General features: G+C 36.1%; 2 protein-coding genes across 4 annotated transcripts; one reads left to right on the forward strand and one right to left on the reverse strand.

Moving 5' to 3' along the window:
* The first annotated feature begins 873 nt into the window (after nucleotides 1–873).
* On the forward strand, nucleotides 874–7,631 carry ltv1 (LTV1 ribosome biogenesis factor). 3 transcript variants are annotated; one of them, XM_016502706.1, is made up of 11 exons: nucleotides 874–1,029; nucleotides 1,771–1,902; nucleotides 2,006–2,185; nucleotides 3,197–3,284; nucleotides 4,238–4,355; nucleotides 4,507–4,729; nucleotides 5,397–5,524; nucleotides 5,615–5,760; nucleotides 5,914–5,971; nucleotides 6,594–6,789; nucleotides 7,109–7,631. In XM_016502706.1, the coding sequence occupies exons 1-11, from the start codon at nucleotides 1,027–1,029 to the stop codon at nucleotides 7,220–7,222; spliced, it is 1,386 nt and encodes a 461-aa protein (XP_016358192.1). In that variant the 5' UTR covers nucleotides 874–1,026; the 3' UTR covers nucleotides 7,223–7,631. The 3 variants fall into 3 exon arrangements, with proteins under 3 accessions (XP_016358192.1, XP_016358191.1, XP_016358193.1); XM_016502705.1 differs by lacking the exon at nucleotides 874–1,029 and adding an exon at nucleotides 1,350–1,416; XM_016502707.1 differs by lacking the exon at nucleotides 874–1,029 and adding an exon at nucleotides 1,350–1,416 and having other exon boundaries at nucleotides 5,914–5,966; nucleotides 6,598–6,789.
* Nucleotides 7,632–8,340: 709 nt separating this feature from the next.
* Nucleotides 8,341–17,760, reverse strand: ifngr1 (interferon gamma receptor 1). The gene is made up of 7 exons (NM_001360892.1): nucleotides 17,453–17,760; nucleotides 12,891–13,023; nucleotides 12,545–12,714; nucleotides 12,317–12,462; nucleotides 11,212–11,380; nucleotides 10,654–10,796; nucleotides 8,341–9,034 (listed from the first exon to the last, which is right to left on the reverse strand). Exons 1-7 carry the CDS (start codon nucleotides 17,514–17,516, stop codon nucleotides 8,720–8,722), a joined length of 1,140 nt encoding a protein of 379 aa, NP_001347821.1. The 5' UTR covers nucleotides 17,517–17,760; the 3' UTR covers nucleotides 8,341–8,719.
* Between the last annotated feature and the right edge of the window lie 3,178 nt (nucleotides 17,761–20,938).

Here is a 20,938-nt window from a genome sequence, read left to right on the forward strand (position 1 = left end):
CGTGCTTGGTGTTTTTTTTCCTTAATCTGAATTCATATATATCTATATAGTTATAGACCTATTATATTTATATATTTACCTTATTGTTACATTCTGTCTGACCTAAGATGGCCCTTAAATAACATAATTACACCATTCGGGATAGCACCAAATACAGTGGTAAACTGTTTTGGAGTAACAGGAAACTTATAGTGAGAAAGAAATTCTTGATAAGTAAACAAGTAACCATTCTGATGAAATAATTGACTAACCCGATTGATACCATTTTCAAACCAGTTTTCAAAAAATAGGGACTTTGGTGGGTAGGGATTGTTTATATAGGGATTGTTTATAACAGATATTCTTATTATTCCAAATGAAGTGATTAGTTGGAAAAAAATGTGTTTGAAAATCACAGACCATGCCAAAAGTGCTTGTTTGTGGAAATTGGAGAAAGCAACAGGGATCTTCTCAATACTGTAGTTACATAATAATAGAACATTCAAACCTACTGGATGAAATTCAGTTGATTTTAAAGGTAACTTTAACGTTGCAAAATCAACCAAATTAAGACCTCCGTTACTGTAGCTGTTGGATAGAACAGATTTTTTGACGTAATGTGATAATCTCTCAGAAATGTAGAATTTGTAGGGTAGCGTCTTAACGTCATCATCAGTCCCTCGTTTAGACTAAACCAAAACTGATTCAGGGGTGTTTCTTCAACTACAACGGTCGCGCCTGGTAGCGCTGTCATTTATTCGATCGCTTCAGTATATAATTTCAAATCATATATATACAAATCGTAAATAGCACTATATATAAATAATAACATGTTGTTTATAACAGATTTTTAAGCCAGGACTATCGCTCCTCCTTCAGTCAGTCGGGATGGTATAGTCCAAAAATGGCCGCTGTTGTCCATGCGTTTCGAGCTGACAGTAGAGTTTCTATTTGATTCTTCGTTGTTCACTTTTCATAACATTGATACTATGTAAGTCACTTCATACCTGTAATACAAACGTTTGGATAATACATTAACTCGTAAGAATGGTGAGTAACTTCAGTCTTGTTTACATATTTAGCTGTCAGGCTAGTGAATCCAGTAAGTGTGTAAATCACGTTACACAGTTGGTTATTAAATAACTTTATCATTTAAACACTAAATTCAATGCCTAAAATAGACTTGTTTCAGTCAAGATTTATGCTTTAGTTTTGTGTTACGTTTTAATAAGGCAGCAAGCAGTCTTCTTGTAATATTAAATGTGTTTATTGTAAAACATTTGGCCCAAACACACAAAGATGAAATAAAATGAATCCAGAAGTGACTAAAATGATCCTGCGGTCACAGAATATGACAGTTTTGTGTGTTGGATACTATTTAAGTCACTTCATACCTGTAATACAAACGTTTGGATAATACATTAACTCGTAAGAATGGTGAGTAACTTCAGTCTTGTTTACATATTTAGCTGTCAGGCTAGTGAATCCAGTAAGAGTGTAAATCACATGTTACACAGTTGGTTATTAAATAACTTTGTCATTTAAACACTAAATTCAATGCCTAAAATAGACTTGTTTCAGTCAAGATTTATGCTTTAGTTTTGTGTTACGTTTTAATAAGGCAGCAAGCAGTCTTCTTGTAATATTAAATGTGTTTATTGTAAAACATTTGGCCCAAACACACAAAGATGAAATAAAATGAATCCAGAAGTGACTAAAATGATCCTGCGGTCACAGAATATGACAGTTTTGTGTGTTGGCGCATTATCGTTGTGATCTGTCCGTCTCCAGCCTCACAGAAAGAAGAAAGCCTTCATCGGTAAGGAGAACGCAGTGTCCTTCCACCTGGTGCACAGAAGTCAGAAAGACCCGCTCGCTGCAGACGAGACAGCACCTCAGCATGTCCTTCTGCCCGCTGCCAAGGTAAAACAAACACACCAAACAGGTTCTGTAGTGTTACGCAGTACGCATGACACTCAAATATCACCCGTGACCGTGTCACTGAAGTTGGCATTTGTCCCTGCAGGTGGAGGTGGAGAAGAGGAAGGAGGAACAGCGCAACTTCGGAGTGTTTTTTGATGACGACTACAATTACCTGCAGCACCTGAGAGAGGCACCCCAGCCCGCAGAGCTGGTCTCTGCTCCTCGCTTACGCAGAGATGCACGACCAAAACCTGCAGAGGACGAAGAGGATGCCAACGTCCCTGTAAGGCCAGCAGCTCCCCCATGCAGCCTTTAGATCTCCATAAATGACATTTATATATTCTGCACATGTGACACTGATTGTGTAATTTGTAAAATGTATACTGCACCAGAACAGTCCACACAAAAATGAAAAGACCTGCCCTCATGTCTTATTAAACCTGCGTGACTTTATTTTTCTGTGGAACACGGCACAGAAAGATCACCCCACCTTGTTACACCTTGGTGAAAAATGGCCGGCCTACAAAAATGATAAATTGTCACCAAATATTGGATTCAATCTTTTTATCAACTTATTTTCTTTAAATTACTCAAGAATTTATTGATCGTAGGCATGAGCTTATGCATCTTAGGCACCAATTTTGAGATAATATTGCCAAAATGATCAACAACAAATGCTTTTTTCAATCAAAAACCGAGATGCATAAGCTCAGATCAGTAAGGGCTACGATCAATCAATTTCAAAACAAAATACAAAACCTGTGCTAATTGAAAGAAAACAATTTGACAGAAAGATTGATTCCAAGATTTGGTGGTAATATAACATAACGAGATGATTGATAAGCTGTTTTTAAAAGGCCAGACAAAAACACCAAATTAGGTAAAGGATTTTCAGCACAGGGGTTAATTCTTTCGTGTTGACATTTCCAATGAAAACATGAAATTGTGGAAGTTCTTATTAATAGCCATCAGCTTTTAGTTTACATCACAGCTGTGAATCAGGTTTTGTTACTTGCTAATTCAAATCAAAAGTAGGCGATATTAGGGAACAAAAATGTGTACACATCCCTGATTTCGTCAATATTTTGGTCCATTTTTCATGACACGAAAGATTTGAAATGTTAAATGTGTTATTAGATAACCTTGTGGTTATTTTTACTAAAAATATGCGTGCAGCTAGAGTGAGGGTGACAACAAACAGCATTATGGTCCGGTTGCGTCTCCTGCAGTTAATAAGCATCGTTCCGCTTGTGTTTTGATGACATGCTGATGTTTATGTTTGTCATACATGCAGACGGCCTCCATCAAACTGCCCTCGTCTGTGTTCGCGTCTGAGTTTGAAGAGGAAGTGGGTTTATTAAACAAAGCAGCTCCTGTTTCAGGTGAGATCAGAACCAGTCCTGCTTATGTGTCTGCGTTCACAAACCTGCAGAGCAAACATTTACTTTATTTCAGATCATACCTCATTGGCTGTCTTGATTCATTGGTCGATTCATGAAGAAAACCAAAAAAAAACACTAGCTTTCTATTTTTTTCTATTCTATCTACTTGTTTTTCTTTGTGTGTGTGTGTGTGTGTAATGTGTGTCTGTGTGTGTGAATATGTATATGTGTGTGTATATATATACACCTTGCTACGTGTACTGTGTTAGGCTAACCGAGACTTATCATTTTGCACTTATATATTGTTGCTCTTTTGTTAGTTTTGACTGCTTTTATTGTCCTCATTTGTAAGTCGCTTTGGATAAAAGCGTCTGCTAAATGACTAAATGTAATGTAAATGTAAAATAAGGCCTCAGACAGGGATGGGTCATGTTTTATTATTTTTTTAATACTATACAGTTCAAAAGTTTGGGTTCAATAAGATTTATGGTGTTGTTGTTTTTTATTTAATATTTTTGTTCATCAAGGATGCAATAAATCAATTAAAAGTGTCCATAAAGGCATTTAAATTTTCTGTTTAAATATATATATATTTTTTTTACTTTGTGACAAAAATATCACTGTTTTCACAAAAATATGAAGCAGCACAACTGTTTTCAACACTTATAATGATAAGAGCAGCCAATCAGTATGTTAGAGTGATTTCTGAAGGATCATGTGACACTGAAGACTGGAGTAATGGTGCTGAAAATTCAGCTTTGCATCACAGAAATTACTTTTTAACATATATATTGATAAGTGGCAAAGCCAAACAATAGTAAATGGTAATGTGACCTTGATTTACAAAAAGAAAAAAAAAAAAGAAATATATTTTCATAAAAAAATATTAAGCAAAAGGTTTGTAGTCAAAGAAACTGCCAAATGCAAATGTAGTTTTGCGTCTTGCTTTCCAGGGCCGCGGTTGGATATGGATCCTGACATTGTCGCTGCGCTGGATGAGGACTTTGATTTCGACGACCCAGAGAACATGCTGGAAGATGACTTCATCATCAAAGCCAATGACGTTATGGGGTAAAACTGACAAATGACAAAACATTAGCATGAGCCTGATAGCTTGTCGATGGTTGGATAAGTTGGATGTAAATTAAGTGAGTTAACCAGTGGGATGAATGCTTGAATCTGCATAACCCCGCCCACATTTCCTTTTGGTTTTTGACCTCAGTGGTGATGATGATGAATGGGAGGACACGGATGAGGACGATGATGAAGACGAGGAGCAAGATTGTGATTCAGAAGGTGGTCTGTCAGAGGATGAGGAAGGCGGCCGGAGAGAGTTCATGTTTGCCGACTGTGAGACGAAGAGTCGTTTCACAGAGTATTCGCTCACGTCTTCCGTCATGAGGAGGAACGAGCAGCTCACGCTCCTGGACGACCGCTTCGAGAAGGTCAGCCAGCAGGTCTTCCACACACATAATGATGAACATTAGTGCCTGTTCACATTGAGCACAAATTAATCTTTAACTACAACACAGCAACATTTGTTTCTTTTCTGAAATGTTTACAGTTCGCCACATTTAATGTGCCACAGCCATGCACAAATTTTAAAAATTAAAGTGTATTTTTTCTTTGTTGTGTAGTTGCAAAAAGTCACCAAACAATGAGATAGACACTGAAGACTGGAGTAATCATGTTGAAAATTCAGCTTTGATCACAGGAATAAATCACATTTTAATATATATTACAATAGAAAACAGTTGTTTTTTCAGGGTTTGAATTTAACGTTTTCACTCACCAGCTAATTTGGCCAAAAAATGTTATCAGCCATTCATAACTTCTACTAACCAAAAAAAAAAAATCTGCACAGATTTGGCTTAAATGAACTTAATGTGTGAACATAATTTACGAAAAGTAACCCACCAAATTGGCTAGTGATTTGACAGCGTTACCCGCCACTGCTGATTTTTACCCGCATTTGGCGGGTGTTCATTTCAAACCCTGGTAATAATATTTCACAATAACACTGTTTTTACTGTATTTTTATCAACTAAATGCAGCCTTGGTGAGCAGAAGAGACTTCAGTAATCAATCAGTAATTGTCTGTTTGTTGAATAGTTTTACGAGCAGTTTGATGATGACGAGATCGGCGCGCTGGATAATGCAGAGCTGGAGGGCTACATCGAACCGGACAGCAAGCGACTGGAGGAGGTCATCAAAGAATACTTCATACAGAAAGAGAAAGAGTGAGTGTGTGCGACTGTCACGGATCTGTGTGTGTGTGTGTGTGTGAGAGAGATCACAGCAGAAGAGCTCATCACTTTGTGTGTGTGTAGATGTCAGAAACCAGATCAGCTGGGTCCTGCAGAGCTGCCCTCTGTGAAAGAGGAAGACGAAGAAGAGGATGATGACGAAGAGGCGGAGATTGAGACGATGGTCATTGAGCCGCCTACAGAGCGCTGGGACTGTGAGACCATCATCAGTGAGTCTGGATCCATAGAGTTTCTGAAGGACCACATGTATTTCTACATATTAAAAGGATATTGCAGTCTGCTTTGAAAACCAAGTATCAAAATTATAACGTTTTGAGGACCTTCTGGTTATTCTTATAATCATTTTCATCTTTCTCTCCCAGGTACATACTCCAACCTCTACAACCGGCCCAAACTGATCCAGGACCCCCCAAAGGTGAAGAAACCTGCCTTGCATGCTTCATATTTAATCAATTGTTCACTCCTTTTATTAGACAGATAAAGAAGGAAAGGGACTGATCAGATTCACTGCGAGTTAAATTTCCAATTCAAATCCACGTCCATTTTGCATGCCATTTTCTATTTCAGAGGTCATTAGAGAACATGTTTGTTCATAAGGATGGATGGGGTTACATAAGCATTATTAGAGCTTAAAAACACAAACACCAAGAGGCGTGGCCCATAGTGCAAACCGTACATTACAGGAATAAATGACATTTTACAATATATTCAAGTTCTTTAATATGCAGTTATATACAGTTATCTAAAAAATGTACAATGTACACAATATATTGATAATAAATCAGCATATTGGAATGAAAAAAAAAATATATGTACGTGTGTGTGTGTGTACAGGGTGTGATTTGTGTATATTATTAGAGCTTAAAAACACAAACACCAAGAGGCGTGGCCCATAGTGCAAACCGTACAGCATGGTGCTTGCAACACCAAGGCTATGGGTTTGAATCCTGCATGAACTGATATTATCTATCTAGATCTGGAATGCAAAGCAAGTTTCTTTGGATGAAAGCAACTGCCAGATGCATAATGTAAACATGTGTTTGCAGATCCGAGTGTCCGATAAGACAGGGATTCCTCTGGACGTCCTGCCAAAACGAGGCCTGACGGCCAAACAGGTGGAGAGGATGGAGAGGATCAACGACTCGGACCTGCCCCGAGCCTCCACACAGCCCCGCTCACGAGACGAGAGCGCAGAGGAGAGGAGAGCCAGGAAACAGACCATCAAGACGGAGAGGAAGGTGTGTACTGCCTCCAGATGGCAGTGTTTCGTTTGTCTCATCTGATGCGTCATGCTGGAAATAATATTAAATATTAATCTAGCACACTTTATGTTGTGATTATCTACCTGTTATCTCGGCGTTATGGCCTGCCAGACATTAGCTAGTTGAGGAGAAGTGTGTTGGCACTTCAAGTTGCCAGACTTGGGATTTCTTTGCTTATTTTGTAATAAAATGAGAAAACAAATCTCACACTGGAAGAGGAAGTTGGCTCCGTATTAACCACTTGGCAGTATAACTACCTAAAAAGCACCTTTATTTTCATTCATTGTTGCTTTAGGAGAGGAGGTCAGAGAAGAAAGCAAACAAACTGGCGTTCAAACAGGAGAAGCAGATGCAGGAGAAGCGGATGGTTAATTTAAGAGCAAACGTTCAGGGCCTGAAGCTCTCGTAGGACAGCAGAGACGCTCCAGAGACTGTTTCCAACACCAGCGGAGACTACAGGACCTCACTGAAGACACGTCAGCTCACGGGTTACACTGTCGCAATACATGATGGCATCATTTTCCTTACCAGAACTTCCATGTTTGTTTGACTCATACAGCGAGTATTGCCATGTGTTGTCATAGAGACATCATAACAAATGGAATTTACAGAAACTATCATTTACGTTTGATTGTTTGAAGGTAAACCGTCAACAGGAGTTCATTTCTTAATGACTCGGCGGGGTTTTTTTTGTACGAAATGTAATTAAACATTTTAGCATATTCAAAGGTTTTCAATCAGTTATATTAAAAAACAACAACAATACAAGTACTATTTTTCCATAGAATCCCAGTCCGGTTTTAATAAAAACACAATATGGGGGAACAAAAAAAAAAAAAATCAAATTTTTTTTTACAAGTGGCACAATATAACTTTATGCAAACTATCAGCTGCCTGTAGCTAGATAGGATGGCTTTATAAAGTGGCTTGTCAGTTCATCATGATGAAAATTTCTTGTCATCTCCCATCATTATGTATTGTGCATAAATGCCATTCACAGGATTGAACAATAAACAACTTTGGCCTCAAAAGTTCCTGTTTTCATCATGGAGTGAGCATGTTGAAGATCTGCTACATGACCACGCTCTAATGTGTTCACGTCGTGTCAGAATTACAGCGAGTGTGAGTTTGAGTTGACGAAAATGTTCACATCTTTGTTGGAAATTGTAATTGCAAGCTGGAAGTGTTTTATAAAAGCTCTGGCATCATACAAAAACAACCAAACCGACAGTGTCTTTAAAAGATGTTTAGTAGCAACTTAAATGCACTACTGTTCAAAGGTTTTGGATCAGTGAGATTTATTTTCTTAATGTTTTTGAAAAAAGTCTCTTCTGCTCACCAAGGCTGCATTTATTTGATCAAAAATAAAAAACAGTAATATTGTGAAATATTATTACAAATTTAAAATAACTTTTCTCTTTGATTACATTTTAAAATGTAATTTATTCCTGTGATCAAAGCTGAATTTTCAGCATCATTACTCCAGTCTTCAGTGTCACATGATCCTGATGAGACATACGAGAACGCGGCTTAAAGTCACATGACCTGAGCAGCGCTTGTAAAAGATGTTGTAAAACTTTGTTCAAAGGCCACAAGATGAGACTCTGTCCACATAGAAGATAAAACTACAGAATGTAGCAAAATATAAGTTGTAATGAACAAATAATGCTCAAAATAAGAATAAAACAATTCCCTGAACTAGTGTAAGAGGAGTGCCGTGATGAAGACAAATGCCAAACACGTTTTTCCATTGTGCCACGAACCGGAAAACCTGGGGGAATTCCATTCATGATGCATGTGAGGGCTTGTATTTGTACAAACAGTCCCATCCCATGTCATGTTCCCGAAACACATCCAGCCGACAGGTACGGGGATTTTGCTGCATTTACGGTACTTTCCTTCACTTCTAGACCTCTAAAAGCAGTTTGGGTCCGTAACTATCTACCGTATCTCCGGGACTCATCTCCTGTTTTTGTCTGGGAGCATGTGGACAGTCGTAAAAATCCGACAGGTCGCTCTGCTCATCTTCAACGAGGTCATTAGGCCCGTAGGAGCTTTTATCTTCCGAGTCGCCGCTTCCCAGATCCCTGGTATCGGACAATGGTATCAGCGTGGTTTGCTCTTTAGTGTCCTCAGCCGGTTCGATCTGCAGACATGACTCCACATTATCCGGCACCACATTCAGTGTTTTCGAGGGGTGTGATTGTGTTTCATCGAAATCCTACCAAACCAGAAAGAGACAGTTTACAGTCACCCATCACTGTGCAGGAAAGCTGCTGGGTAACACGCTCACATAAAACACACCAGGACACTTCTGACAAATTAAATGCATGGTTTGCCCAAAAACGTATGAATTTCTTTACAAAAGAACATTGAGAACCAAACAACATTAGACAATCCACTGGTGCACATTCATTCATTCATTCATTTTATTTATTTCGGTTTTACCCCCGGTTTCACAGACAAGGCTTAAGCCTAGTCCCAGACTAAAGTGTAAATCTGAGCGGTTTTATCTGAAAGAAACTAGCACTGACTGATCTTGAAATATATCAGTGCCTTTGTTTTGTCTCAAGATGCACACCAGTAATGTTTTTGCTTAGACATGTTAATAAAAATTACTTAAATGTCCTAATTGAACTATGGCCTAATCCTGGCTTAGTCTAAGCCCTGTCTGTGAAACCGGGCCTTAGTAATTTAATTTTAGTACTTAAACTAAAACTTGTTTTGCAATTAATTATTCTTTCCGAGACAACATTTAATATCCTTTTTTATAGTTTTATTTTGTGCTTTTTCATTTGCATTTTTTTATATTGTTTATATATTTGTGTTTAGTTTTAGTTTTATTGCAGATTTAGTCATTTAAGTAGCCTACTTAAATTTGATTTTGTTTCTGTTTGTTTCCGAGACAACATTTCTAATTTATACTTTTTTTTTCGTAGTTTAAGATTTTCATTTAATATTTGCTATTTTATTTATTTTTATTTTTATCGCAGTTCTATTTTTAGTAATCATAGTACTTTAATTTTTATTTCAGCGAGCTTCCAAGACAGCATTTTGAGTTCAACCTTATTTTAAGATTTACATCTAATATTTGTTATTTAGTTTTAATGTCTTTTTATTGCAGTTTAATTTTAGTAATTATAGTACGTAAACTTTTTTTTTCTTTAAAGTGAGCTTCCAAGGGCATTTTAAGTTTTAGTTTTAGATTTTCCTCTAATATTTAGATTTTATTTTTTATTTCAGCTTAAATGACCAAAAGCAAATGTTAATCATTTTAGTTAATAACAACACTGATGGTGACTGGTTCTTTTCTTTTCTTTTCTTTTCTTTTCTTTTTTAATAGTTTTCTGGAGTATTAAATGGATAGTAGTCAACTTTATCCACCTTATTCTTCAATGCGGAAGTAAGCCTATGGGCGAGACTAGCGGTTGATTAGCGGCTATAGGGAAATAACGAGAAGAATAACAAAGTGCAGTAAACGGGAAAACTGTTTGCACTGCAAACCAATGTGTTCATAATTAAGATTATACATTAAAAAAGTATGGTAAGACACACTAATTTGCAATATCAAGCAGCAAAACGAGCGGTTTTGTACAGCTAAAAATAGCTGGATGCGGATGAGACCAGAAGCCAGACCCATATTTACAAATGCTGTTGATTTCGTAAATGCATATGATCATTTTGATGTGTCTTGCGTAAACAGGAGTGTGCAGCATTGATGCAAGTAGACAAGTGTAGGCTAATTGTAGTAAAATAAAAAAGGAAATAATTTTGCATTTGCATAATGTTGCATTCAGTTTGTATCAATGTTCTACTGGAAAAGGTCAAATAGCAACTTACAAAGAAATGCTGGAACATAGAGGGAACTTTCTTCTTCATTTCTGAGTTGCACTTCTTCGCTAACAGCATACTGACGGCAATTATGAACAGCAGCGTTAAGACAACTCCCAGCACTGGATACACGTACACGGTGACCGGAGGATCTGGATGGAAGAACGAAAATCATCAGCAAATTACATCGTCCTCTGCTGCGCATGTATTTATTGTTGGGTTTATCATTTAATATCCCTTTATAATGCTTGGGTTCTGTTTCAGCTTGGTACCATTGAGCCCATATGTTTTGTCTCATGTATAAAAATATATAATCTGCCTTCAGTATTTAAGTATTTTTAATGTAAACTGTGCTTTAATTTGCTACCTAATATGTTAGAAGCCAAAAGTTGGGATGTACTTACAAATTCTCTATTATAACTAGCAAATACAATACATAATAAAGTCATAAAAACTACAAAATAATTGCATTTGTCTAATTCAGCTCTGTTCACATGGATGTTGCATTTCTACTGTTATCTGCCTTGTGAAGTGAATGGAAGATTGTTTGGTTGAAATTGCACTTACAGCTTCTTATGTCTCCTGTGAAACAGCTGCTTCTGGGATTGAAAAACCTCTGTCCGATATTTCCAGTCAGAATGATGCGGTATTCGCCCCTGTGCTCAGAAAACACAACGGACGTCTCGCATGATGTATTTTGCTTAATTTGACAGGTTTCACAGACTTCATTCATCCCCTGTGGAGAAAACAATAGTTACAACTATTTAAAAGAACAGTTCATACAAAAATAAGCATTTCGTCATTATTTATGCATTCTATTGGACTTGAGATATACTGTACACTACTGTTCAAAGATTTGGGGTCAATAAGATCTGTTTGTTAAATAAAATTAAACTGATCAAAAGTGAGAGAAAACTATAGTTTCCCCAAAAAGAGCACAACTGTTTTCAACACTGATAATAATAAATGTTTCTTGAGCAGCAAATCAGCATATTTTCATGATTTCTGAAGGATCATGTGACACTGAAAGCTGGAGTAATGATGCTGAAAATTCAGCTTTGATCACAGCAAAAAATTACATTTTACAATATATTCACATAGAAAACAGTTATTTGAAATAATAAAAATATTTCACTTTTATTTTTTTTGTTATTGATTTGAAAATATATAATTACTTAAATTCGAATCTGTTCCTCAAATGGAGCGATCATATGACTTCAGAAGACTTCAGCTACTTTTATGTTGCATTTTGGTCTTTATTAAAGGGGTCATATGATGCTGCTAAAAAGAACATTATTTTGTGTATTTGGTGTAATGAAATGTGTTTATGCGGTTTAAGGTTCAAAAAACACATTATTTTCCATATACTGTACATTATTGTTTCTCCTCTATGCCCCGCCTTTCTGAAACGCGTCGATTTTTACAAAGCTCATCGTTAAGAATATCTCTTTGGATTTGAGACTTTAGTCTTTGCAACTTTACAGATCTTCTTTATGCACCAAGAGCTTGTAACACTCCAAAGAGAAAGGAAACATTGAAATCGCATCATATGACCCCTTTAAAGCTATAAATGATTATAATACAGAAAAAGCTGCTGAAGATTCTTCAGGTGAGGGTTTTTTTTGTATTTGGTTGAACTATTACTGCAAGCAGACAGGAAAGTGAAGGTTACCTCGTCTGTTTCGATACAGTATTCCAGATTATCGGTGAGGTTGCGCAGAGCCGGTGAGTTTCTGTACAGCTGAAGAGGGTTGGTGAACTGGACGTGAAGTTTGCCATCTTTGGGAGAAAGTTTAACCTCAGGAAAATCCAAATAACCTGAACACACAATAGTACAGTTATACTGTCGGCATTTGCTATGATAGATGATATTTCCACTAAAAACACAGGCTAAACTTACACTTAATATTGGCGGTAGCATATATATTATAGCTGAAGTTATCTGATTTGGTCGAATTTGACTTCTCTCCTCCTCGCACAGCCGTCACATTAACATAGTAGCGGTTGTGTGCTGCATTGAACAGCATACTAGATATGTTTAAATGATGATTTTGTGTAAGATTAGAGCTCCTGGAACAAAAATAAGTAAACAGTAAGCTCATGATGGCAGAAAACACTTTCAAACTAAACAAGCTTATGGTTTAACTGGTTTTTTAAAGGATTCACCAGTCATTTAATCAAGATAAAATAAACATTTAGAGACTCGGTAGCTGTGAAAGATCAGTTTTTTTATTCAGATGATTTACCTTTCACTGAAAGAATCTTTCACCTTCACCTGGAAGTAAACGTCTTGATCGAGATCAGGATATTCCCATCGAACTTCAACTCCATAGCTGTCACACTGAATAGACACGTTCGCAGGAGACGGGAGACTCACAGCTAAAAGAGAGACAGAATCACATTATGTTTGATCAGTGAGCTCTTTTCTCTCTGTTTGCATTAGTCTGATCACATGATCTCCATGTATATTACATTTCTTATTATGCTAACTAAAACATTGCTCATAATTCCCATTCAGAGTACAAATAAAAAAAGACAAAATCTGTTAAGGCATATGTGGGCTAAATTTCAGAAAACAAATAATGAAATATACTTTCTAATATAATGAAAATGAAGCCTGTTTTTAAAAACCTTTTTTTTTTTTGCATTGTAACATTATTCTTAAAAGATAGTTCAGCACATTTCATTGTCAGTAGTACAGTAAAGTAATACAATTCTTGTTTGCTTATAATAATGCCAGAAAAGTGATATACAGTATTCACAAATTGAAAAGTAGAATTATTTAGTATTAAGTATACAACATAGTAGTATTTTTATTTATTTATTTTTATTAAATTACTGAATGTACAATGCCATTTAAAATTTTGGAATTTGTAATATTTTTTATGTTTTTGAAAGACGCATCTTCTGCTCACCAAGGCTGCATTTATTTGAAAGGAAAAAAAACCCAATACATTAAAAGCAGTAATATTGTGAAATATGATTAGAAATTAAAACAATTGTTTTCTGTGTGAATATATTATAAAATGTAATTTATTGCTGTGATCAAAGCTGAATTTTCAGCATCATTACTCCAGTCTTCAGTGTCACATGATCCTTCAGAAATCATGAAAATATGCTGATTTGCTGCACAAGATTTGTTTTTAAATTGTAATAATGTTGAAAACATTTGTGCTGCTTCATTTTTTCAGGATTCTTTGATGAATAGAAAGTTCAAAAGAACAGCATTTATTTGAAATCTTTTATAACATTAAAGTCTTTACTGTCACTTTTGATCAGTTCAATGTGTCCTTGAGTATTACTTTCTTTAAAAAAAAGAACTACTGACCCTATAACAGTAATGAACATTAGTGTTTTTTCTTTGTTTTTCATGTAATAATTCTGTCCTTGAAAAGGAAATTTTCATTACTGTATTGCAGTTATAACAATAAGAGTGCTTTTTCATCACAAAGAAATGTGAACTAGAGAGAAATGTCCCAATAACTAAAAACCTTAATGGCCTTAAAGTACGCTTAATTTTCTTCATGTATGCTAATCATTTCTGTTCTTTTTTAACCATCATCTCATATTCTTTTTTTTAATCTAAACAGCCACAGTTACAGCGATTCCTGTTGTATTGGTTCAGACTGGCCTGACAACGCTATCAATGCTGTCTGTTGAGATAGTATGAACAAGGCAAGCCTTTACAGGGTTCATGTCCCATGGTGGCCCTCCCCAGCGCTCTCTCTTCTCATGGTAAACACAACACATATCAAAACCATCTTCCCTTCCCTTCCCGCTGGCTCTACTCTCCAAACACCCACGCACACACACGCTCACACTTGCCGTTTGTTAACAGATGCCATTTAACCTGTCACGCACACTGCTATTACCATCGACCAGTGCCAGTTTCTGTCTGATATCAACTTTGTATAGTATTTTGGGCTTTGCACTGCTTTTATATTCAGATGTGTTTTAAACCCCTATAAAGTTGACACTCAAAACCTGTTTAACGTCTCTTATGTGACATACTGAAGAGCATTTAGCATTGTAATGTAATGTGTGGCAGTCGTTTGATTCTACCGACTCTTTTTCTTCTTTATTATTATTATTTTTTTTACTTTTTTTATGTCTTGTCAAATACAGGCTCTTTTATGAGAACAAAGAAAGTTTTTGAAAAAACTGAATGTAAAAAAAAGTATCACGATTTCCACAAAAACAATTAAGCTAACTCTTTTTAACATTGATGATGATAATAATAAGAGGAAGTGTACTCGAGCAACAAATCAGCAAATTAGAATGATTTCTGAATGATCATGTGACACTGAAGTATGGAAGCCCGTTACCACCACTGAATAAAAAATAAAACAAGGTCATTAATCCTTTGCAGGGGGCTTGATTGACAGGCGATCTGACCAATCATAACGCTGAATCCGCCCATTTGTCCGACAAACAAATCAGACAGGAGAGTAGATTAACGTCGGTGGACTTAAACTTGAAAAATGGTGTGTACTGACGTCTTTCCACAGTTGAAACAAGACACCTTCTGTTGTTTATTTCATGCTATAACTAGTAAAGAGGAAGAGATGATCGGTTCATGTGTGCCGCTTGAGGCAATACAGCGATCTGTAGCAACAACAAAACTGTATTCACTGTTGGAATACATTGTTGGAAAATGACAAATTTTGAAAGTTGAGAGTCCTAAGACCTTGTTTCTTACCAGAAGAAACCTGTCTTGTCTGTCGGCGCGTTGTCAGTTTCCTCTTTGCTCTCTCCTCTGTACTGCGTGAGAACATGATGTGTGCGGCATGGCTTGTCAAACATAGCAACAGTAACTAAGGGGGTGCGTCTTAGCAAAGGGTCAATTGCAAGTTTTCATTTTACAATTCTGACTTTTTTTCTCTCGCAGCTGCATTATATAAACTCACAATTCTGACTTTATTTCTCAGAACTGCGCTCTGAGAATCTCGCATTCTGATTTTTTTTTCTCACAGTTGCAAGTTTATGAGAAAGCCAGAGTTGCGAATTTATTTCTCAGAATTGCTAGTTTATATCACTATCAATGCCGAATTTATATCATGTAATTCTCAAAAAAAGTCGCAATTACCGACTATTTTATTATTTATTTAATACAATTATTTATTATTTTTTTAATAAAAGTTTTTATTTTTTATTCAGTGGCAGAAACGGACCTCCATACTGAAGATTGGAGTAATGATGCTGAAAACTCAGCTTTGCATCACAGGAATAAATTACATTTTAAAATATATTCACATAGAAAACAGTTATTTTAAAATGTAATAATATTTCACAATATTACTGTTTTTACTGTATTTCTGATCTCATAAACGCAGTGTTGGTGAGACTTCTATATTTAAAAAAATCTTACCATCTTACCAGATTGATATAGATAAACTTAAGGCTAACATATTGATACTAACACCCAAAAAACTTTAATTTTGATTTCATGGGGACTTTAAGACCTTCTGAGAACTCCAACCCAACAAGCTTCCCAAAAACAATGTTGTAATGACATGAATCATATTACAACATTCAAAGAAAAAATGTTTGACTCACAGGACCGAGCTGTTGCATTACTTGCAGCCTTTTTAAATGGGGCTAAAATTTGGTTAAAAATGAATCATGACTGAAATCAGATCTCTTTGTGTAGTCGAATCATTTACTCTATCTAAATGGAGTCATTTTACATCTGCTTTAACAGCCTCACAATCACATCAGCAACTTCTTATCACATTCATTTATTCAGTCTAATCAGATTGATTCATAAGTCAGCTGTGATATGCTTGAACTTTGACCTGCTTTATTGATTTAGTTCATATGTGGAGTACAGTACGTGATTGTCATGATCATATTTCTGTCTAGACGTTCACGGATCTCTTTAGTGAAGCACACTTTAAACTATGAATGCGTCTGTATGGTATTTTGATGTCATAGAACGATCGGTCTGCACACGCAAACAAAGCCAAAACCTAGATATTTTAGGCAATATAGAAATCCTGGCCAGGACGCGTCCTGGGAAAATGGCACGTATGGTCACCCTAAATGAGAGGAATGTGTGAAATGTTAAATGTGACCGACAGGACTGACATTAAAGAGCTGGGTTTGTGTCCCTCTTGTTGAGTTTTGACGCACCTGCCTTCAGGATTAATCTCAGATGTCAGTGCAATAAAAACTGACACCTGCACCAGGCCTTTGGACCTACGCTCTTATCATGGAAAACAACACGGTAAAACAACTCTAAATGCACAGATAGCAACTCTAAAAGCATAGAAAGTGTTAAAACAGATTACATTCGGTAAACACTTTTATCCAACACAACATACACCGTGCAAACATATTTCTCTCAGTTCTTGCATTCCCTGGGAACTGAACCCATTACCTTGGCGTTGGGCTGCCATAAGATTCTGAAAAGATTTAGAAATTAAAGTAATGTAATGTTATCATGAAAATGAAATAGAGAAATATCTACCAGTGTGTGTTGACTCAGCCTTCTTTATATGAAAACTAAAACATTTTAATGCTGTGCCATCCTGCTTCACATGTACCAACCAAACATATCTGTGTTCAGCCCAACATAAACGTTAGTCATTAATTATCAACATTTATGAAATATTTAGTGATATTAAAAGGGTCTGTTTCCTCCAACAATTCAAGTTTCTAAATAAATAAAAATATTAATTGATAATAATAATAAACATTTAATAAATATATATTTAAAATGTTTAAATATATTAAATTAATATTATACTACTACTATACTACCAAAAAATAAATAAATAAATACATAAATAAGATAAAATCATTTTACCCTCTGAGGCGGATTTTTGGATCAGGATCAAGACAGTGACACTGATATAGATCTGTGTCCGCATTATTACCAGCGAGTTTCAATCCAGTATTCACATATTATAAAGAGTGTTAATCCTGTCGAAATTAGTGTTCTCCAAGTGCAGTGAACCCCATTTTCGTTCAGTTCTGTATTGTTACAGAGCTACATGAGACAGTGAGGCAGCGCGAGAGTTTCCAAAGAAGCGGCGCTCTTCGGGGAAATGACATGCGTCTCGTGCACTCCCACAGGCACGACAAAGGTGTTTACAGGTAGCTGTAACTCACTCACTCACTCACTCATTCTCTCTCTTACTCACTACACTGAACTTTTCGCTTGTTGAGGCTTGACTTAAACTCTTCTGAAATAATTAGCCTACAGTTATGAATACAGTATCGTTTAGACCGCGGGTTCATTCACTCGCGTTAAATTCACAATGCGGAAGGTTTTACCTTCATTTAATGTCCGCATAGGATCAGATTTCAGCTCTCGGTTTAAAATATTATAGTGCCATCTGATGTTATATCAGTGTATTACATTTCAGATATACTGTACATAGAAATTATTCTATCTATCTGTCTATCTATCTATCTATCTATCCTTATGCCGTTCTATCTATCTATCTATCTATCTATCTATCTATCTATCTATCTATCTATCCCCATCTGTGAGTCCTTGATTCTCAATAATAAGCATCTAAATGTATTCACTGGTATGCATTTTATTGCAAATACTGTTGCAATGCAAACTATTGAAGAATATTAGGCTAACCTAGACTTGTCATTTGCACTTATATATTGTTGCTCTTTTGTTAGTTTTGACTGCTTCTATTGTCCTCATTTGTAAGTTGCTTTGGATAAAAGCGTCTGCTAAATGACTAAATGTAAATGTAAATATTCTGAAATGATGTAAAGAACAGGATCAGGACATGATGTCATCCTCATATGTCAGAACTTGTGCACTAAACGCAAGGCCAAGGCTCCTTGTTTAACCTGGTCTGGCATCCATGAGAGCTGTGCATCAGACGGAGAGCGAGATTACTAGACTGGCGACTGACCCGTCACCTCTGGATCTGAACTTTTCTTCACTTAGCCTATATAACACATCAGAGCTGGATCTGTCTGGAACAGACTAAAACTGAGCAGAAAATCACTTGAAGGTGATTTTGTGTGCATGTGGGGGTGGTTGTTGAATGTTTTTACTTGTTTAATTTGCAGTATTTATTTGCCACAAATAGGATTTCAATTTGAGTGTTGGCATTACATTGAACAGATGCATTTATATTAAATACAACTGATAAAACTAGGAAACACACTCATTTATATGAAAACATTATAATGCACAGCAGGGTTTGACTAAATATTTAGCTTCAAAAAAGAGAACGGGCAACAGTCCAAACAAGCTCATTCAGTAAAATTACTTCTCAATGCTATATGAACAATAACAAAATAGGATATTTAAAATGTTTTTTAAAAAGGAGCTCACCAATGCATTTATTTGACCAAAAATACTGTAAAACTGACAATTTTAAAATATAGTTTATTCCAAAGCTGAAGTTTCACCAGCCATTACTCCTGTGTTCAATGTCACATGATCCTTCAGAAATCATTTTCAATCTTTTATAGCATTATAAATGTCTTTACTGTCACTTTTGAACAACTGAATGTGTCCTTGTTGCATAAAAGTATTAATTTCTTTAAAAAACAAACAAACTGTTAGATCATGCCTTCACACCAGATAATTACGATCCAGCCCCAGATGCCAGATCCTGTCAGAAAATATCTGTTTTGTCTGGAAACAGTCAGCAAAATTGCTTAAAACCCCAAACCTGTTGATAGCAAGTCTTGTCTGGTACCCAAAATAGCCAAAACTGTATTAACAGTCTTCTGTCAGCCAAGAAGTTGACTGAGTAAAGCCAGAGAAGAGCAGAAGCAAGAGACCAAATGATGATGATAAAAAAGGAGCAGAGTTTATTGTATAAGCTTAGTTGTGTATGTTTCAGACTTCGTCTGACCAGCACAAATCCAACAAGTACTGTTATACCAAACTGATTCACAACAACATCCCATAAACCTCGAGTTTCCATCAACATCGTACCTCTTATTCATGAAGACAAACAGCTCTTGAAACACACAGTCATAAGACTAAACAACAATGGAAAATAATATAATACAAAAAATTACTAATCCGTTAATGAATCAATGAAATGAGTATACAAATGGCTAATGATTATTATAAATTATTATATGATTAAATGCAATAATAAAAATGATTAAATGATAAATGATTGTAACTGTAAATGAACAAATAAATTAATATAAAAGAAGACAACACAAATGCATGGTTACTCTCTTAAAGCAAAACACACACAGTTTGCGTTTGAGGATTCTCAGATCCTTCAAAACAAAAAACTCTTATTGACCCCAAACTTTGGAACAGTATTGTATAACTTTTGGATATATCTTTCTCAAAAATTAAAGAAAAAAGTTTGGATACAAGGTTGAATGAATAGGTTTGATGAATGCTGCAACAACAATAATCAAACTCCTACAAACCCCACTCACTTACTTATTGTGCAGCGTTTACATTTACATTGCCTGCAGACTGAAGCGGCCTGTAGGAAAGTGTCACATGTAGCTGGACAGATCAAGCATCAAGAGTACAACAACGATAACACAAATCAGCTACTAAGATGAGTAAGTTAACAGTCAGCTATTAAGATGAAACCCTGAAGTGCCGATCAAACGAACACAGACATAAACACAAGCACAAAGAAACAGAAAGCGGTGAGTTAAGCCTCTTAAAGCATTACAGCTGCTGTGCTTTGAGGAAGCAGATGTGGAGTGAATGTGATCGCTGGACAAACAAGGTGACAGGTGCACCGCCGCAAGGAGACGCTCATGTGGCTGCAAGCTCAGCATGTGTATTTCTGCACCACTGTGTCACTAAAAGGACATGTTTGAGGCAAATACACTTGCTTTCAATAGACCACTTCATCTTGTGTGAGAGCACAGGATTTTAAACAGTTTGTTCAGAAGTATTATTAAAGGAACTGTTTATCCAAAAATGAAAAATTGTTGAAAATGTATACTTCCCCAGGCCATCTCAGATGTAGATGAGTTTGTTTCTTCATCAGAACAGATTTGGAGAAATGTAACATAGCATCACTTGTTCACAAGTGGATCCTCTGCAGTGAATGGGTGCCGTCAGAATGAGAGTCCAAACAGCTGATAAAAACATCACAGTAACCCACAAGTAATCCACACATCTCCAGTCCATCCATTACTGTCTTGTGAAGCAAAAAGCTGGATGTTTGTAAGAAACAAATCCATCAAGACATTTTTTCATTTTTTCCCCAGCTAAAATATGAGTCCTAATTCCATAATATTTTTTTTAAATAAGGACAAAAATAACATAAGCAGGGTTTTTTTATTTGTACTTGCTTACATTTAAACACACAAAATAAAT

The sequence above is a fragment of the Sinocyclocheilus anshuiensis genome, unplaced genomic scaffold (genome assembly GCF_001515605.1).
Source record: "Sinocyclocheilus anshuiensis isolate Anshui unplaced genomic scaffold, SAMN03320099.WGS_v1.1 scaffold1127, whole genome shotgun sequence".
Lineage (NCBI taxonomy): Eukaryota > Metazoa > Chordata > Actinopteri > Cypriniformes > Cyprinidae > Sinocyclocheilus > Sinocyclocheilus anshuiensis.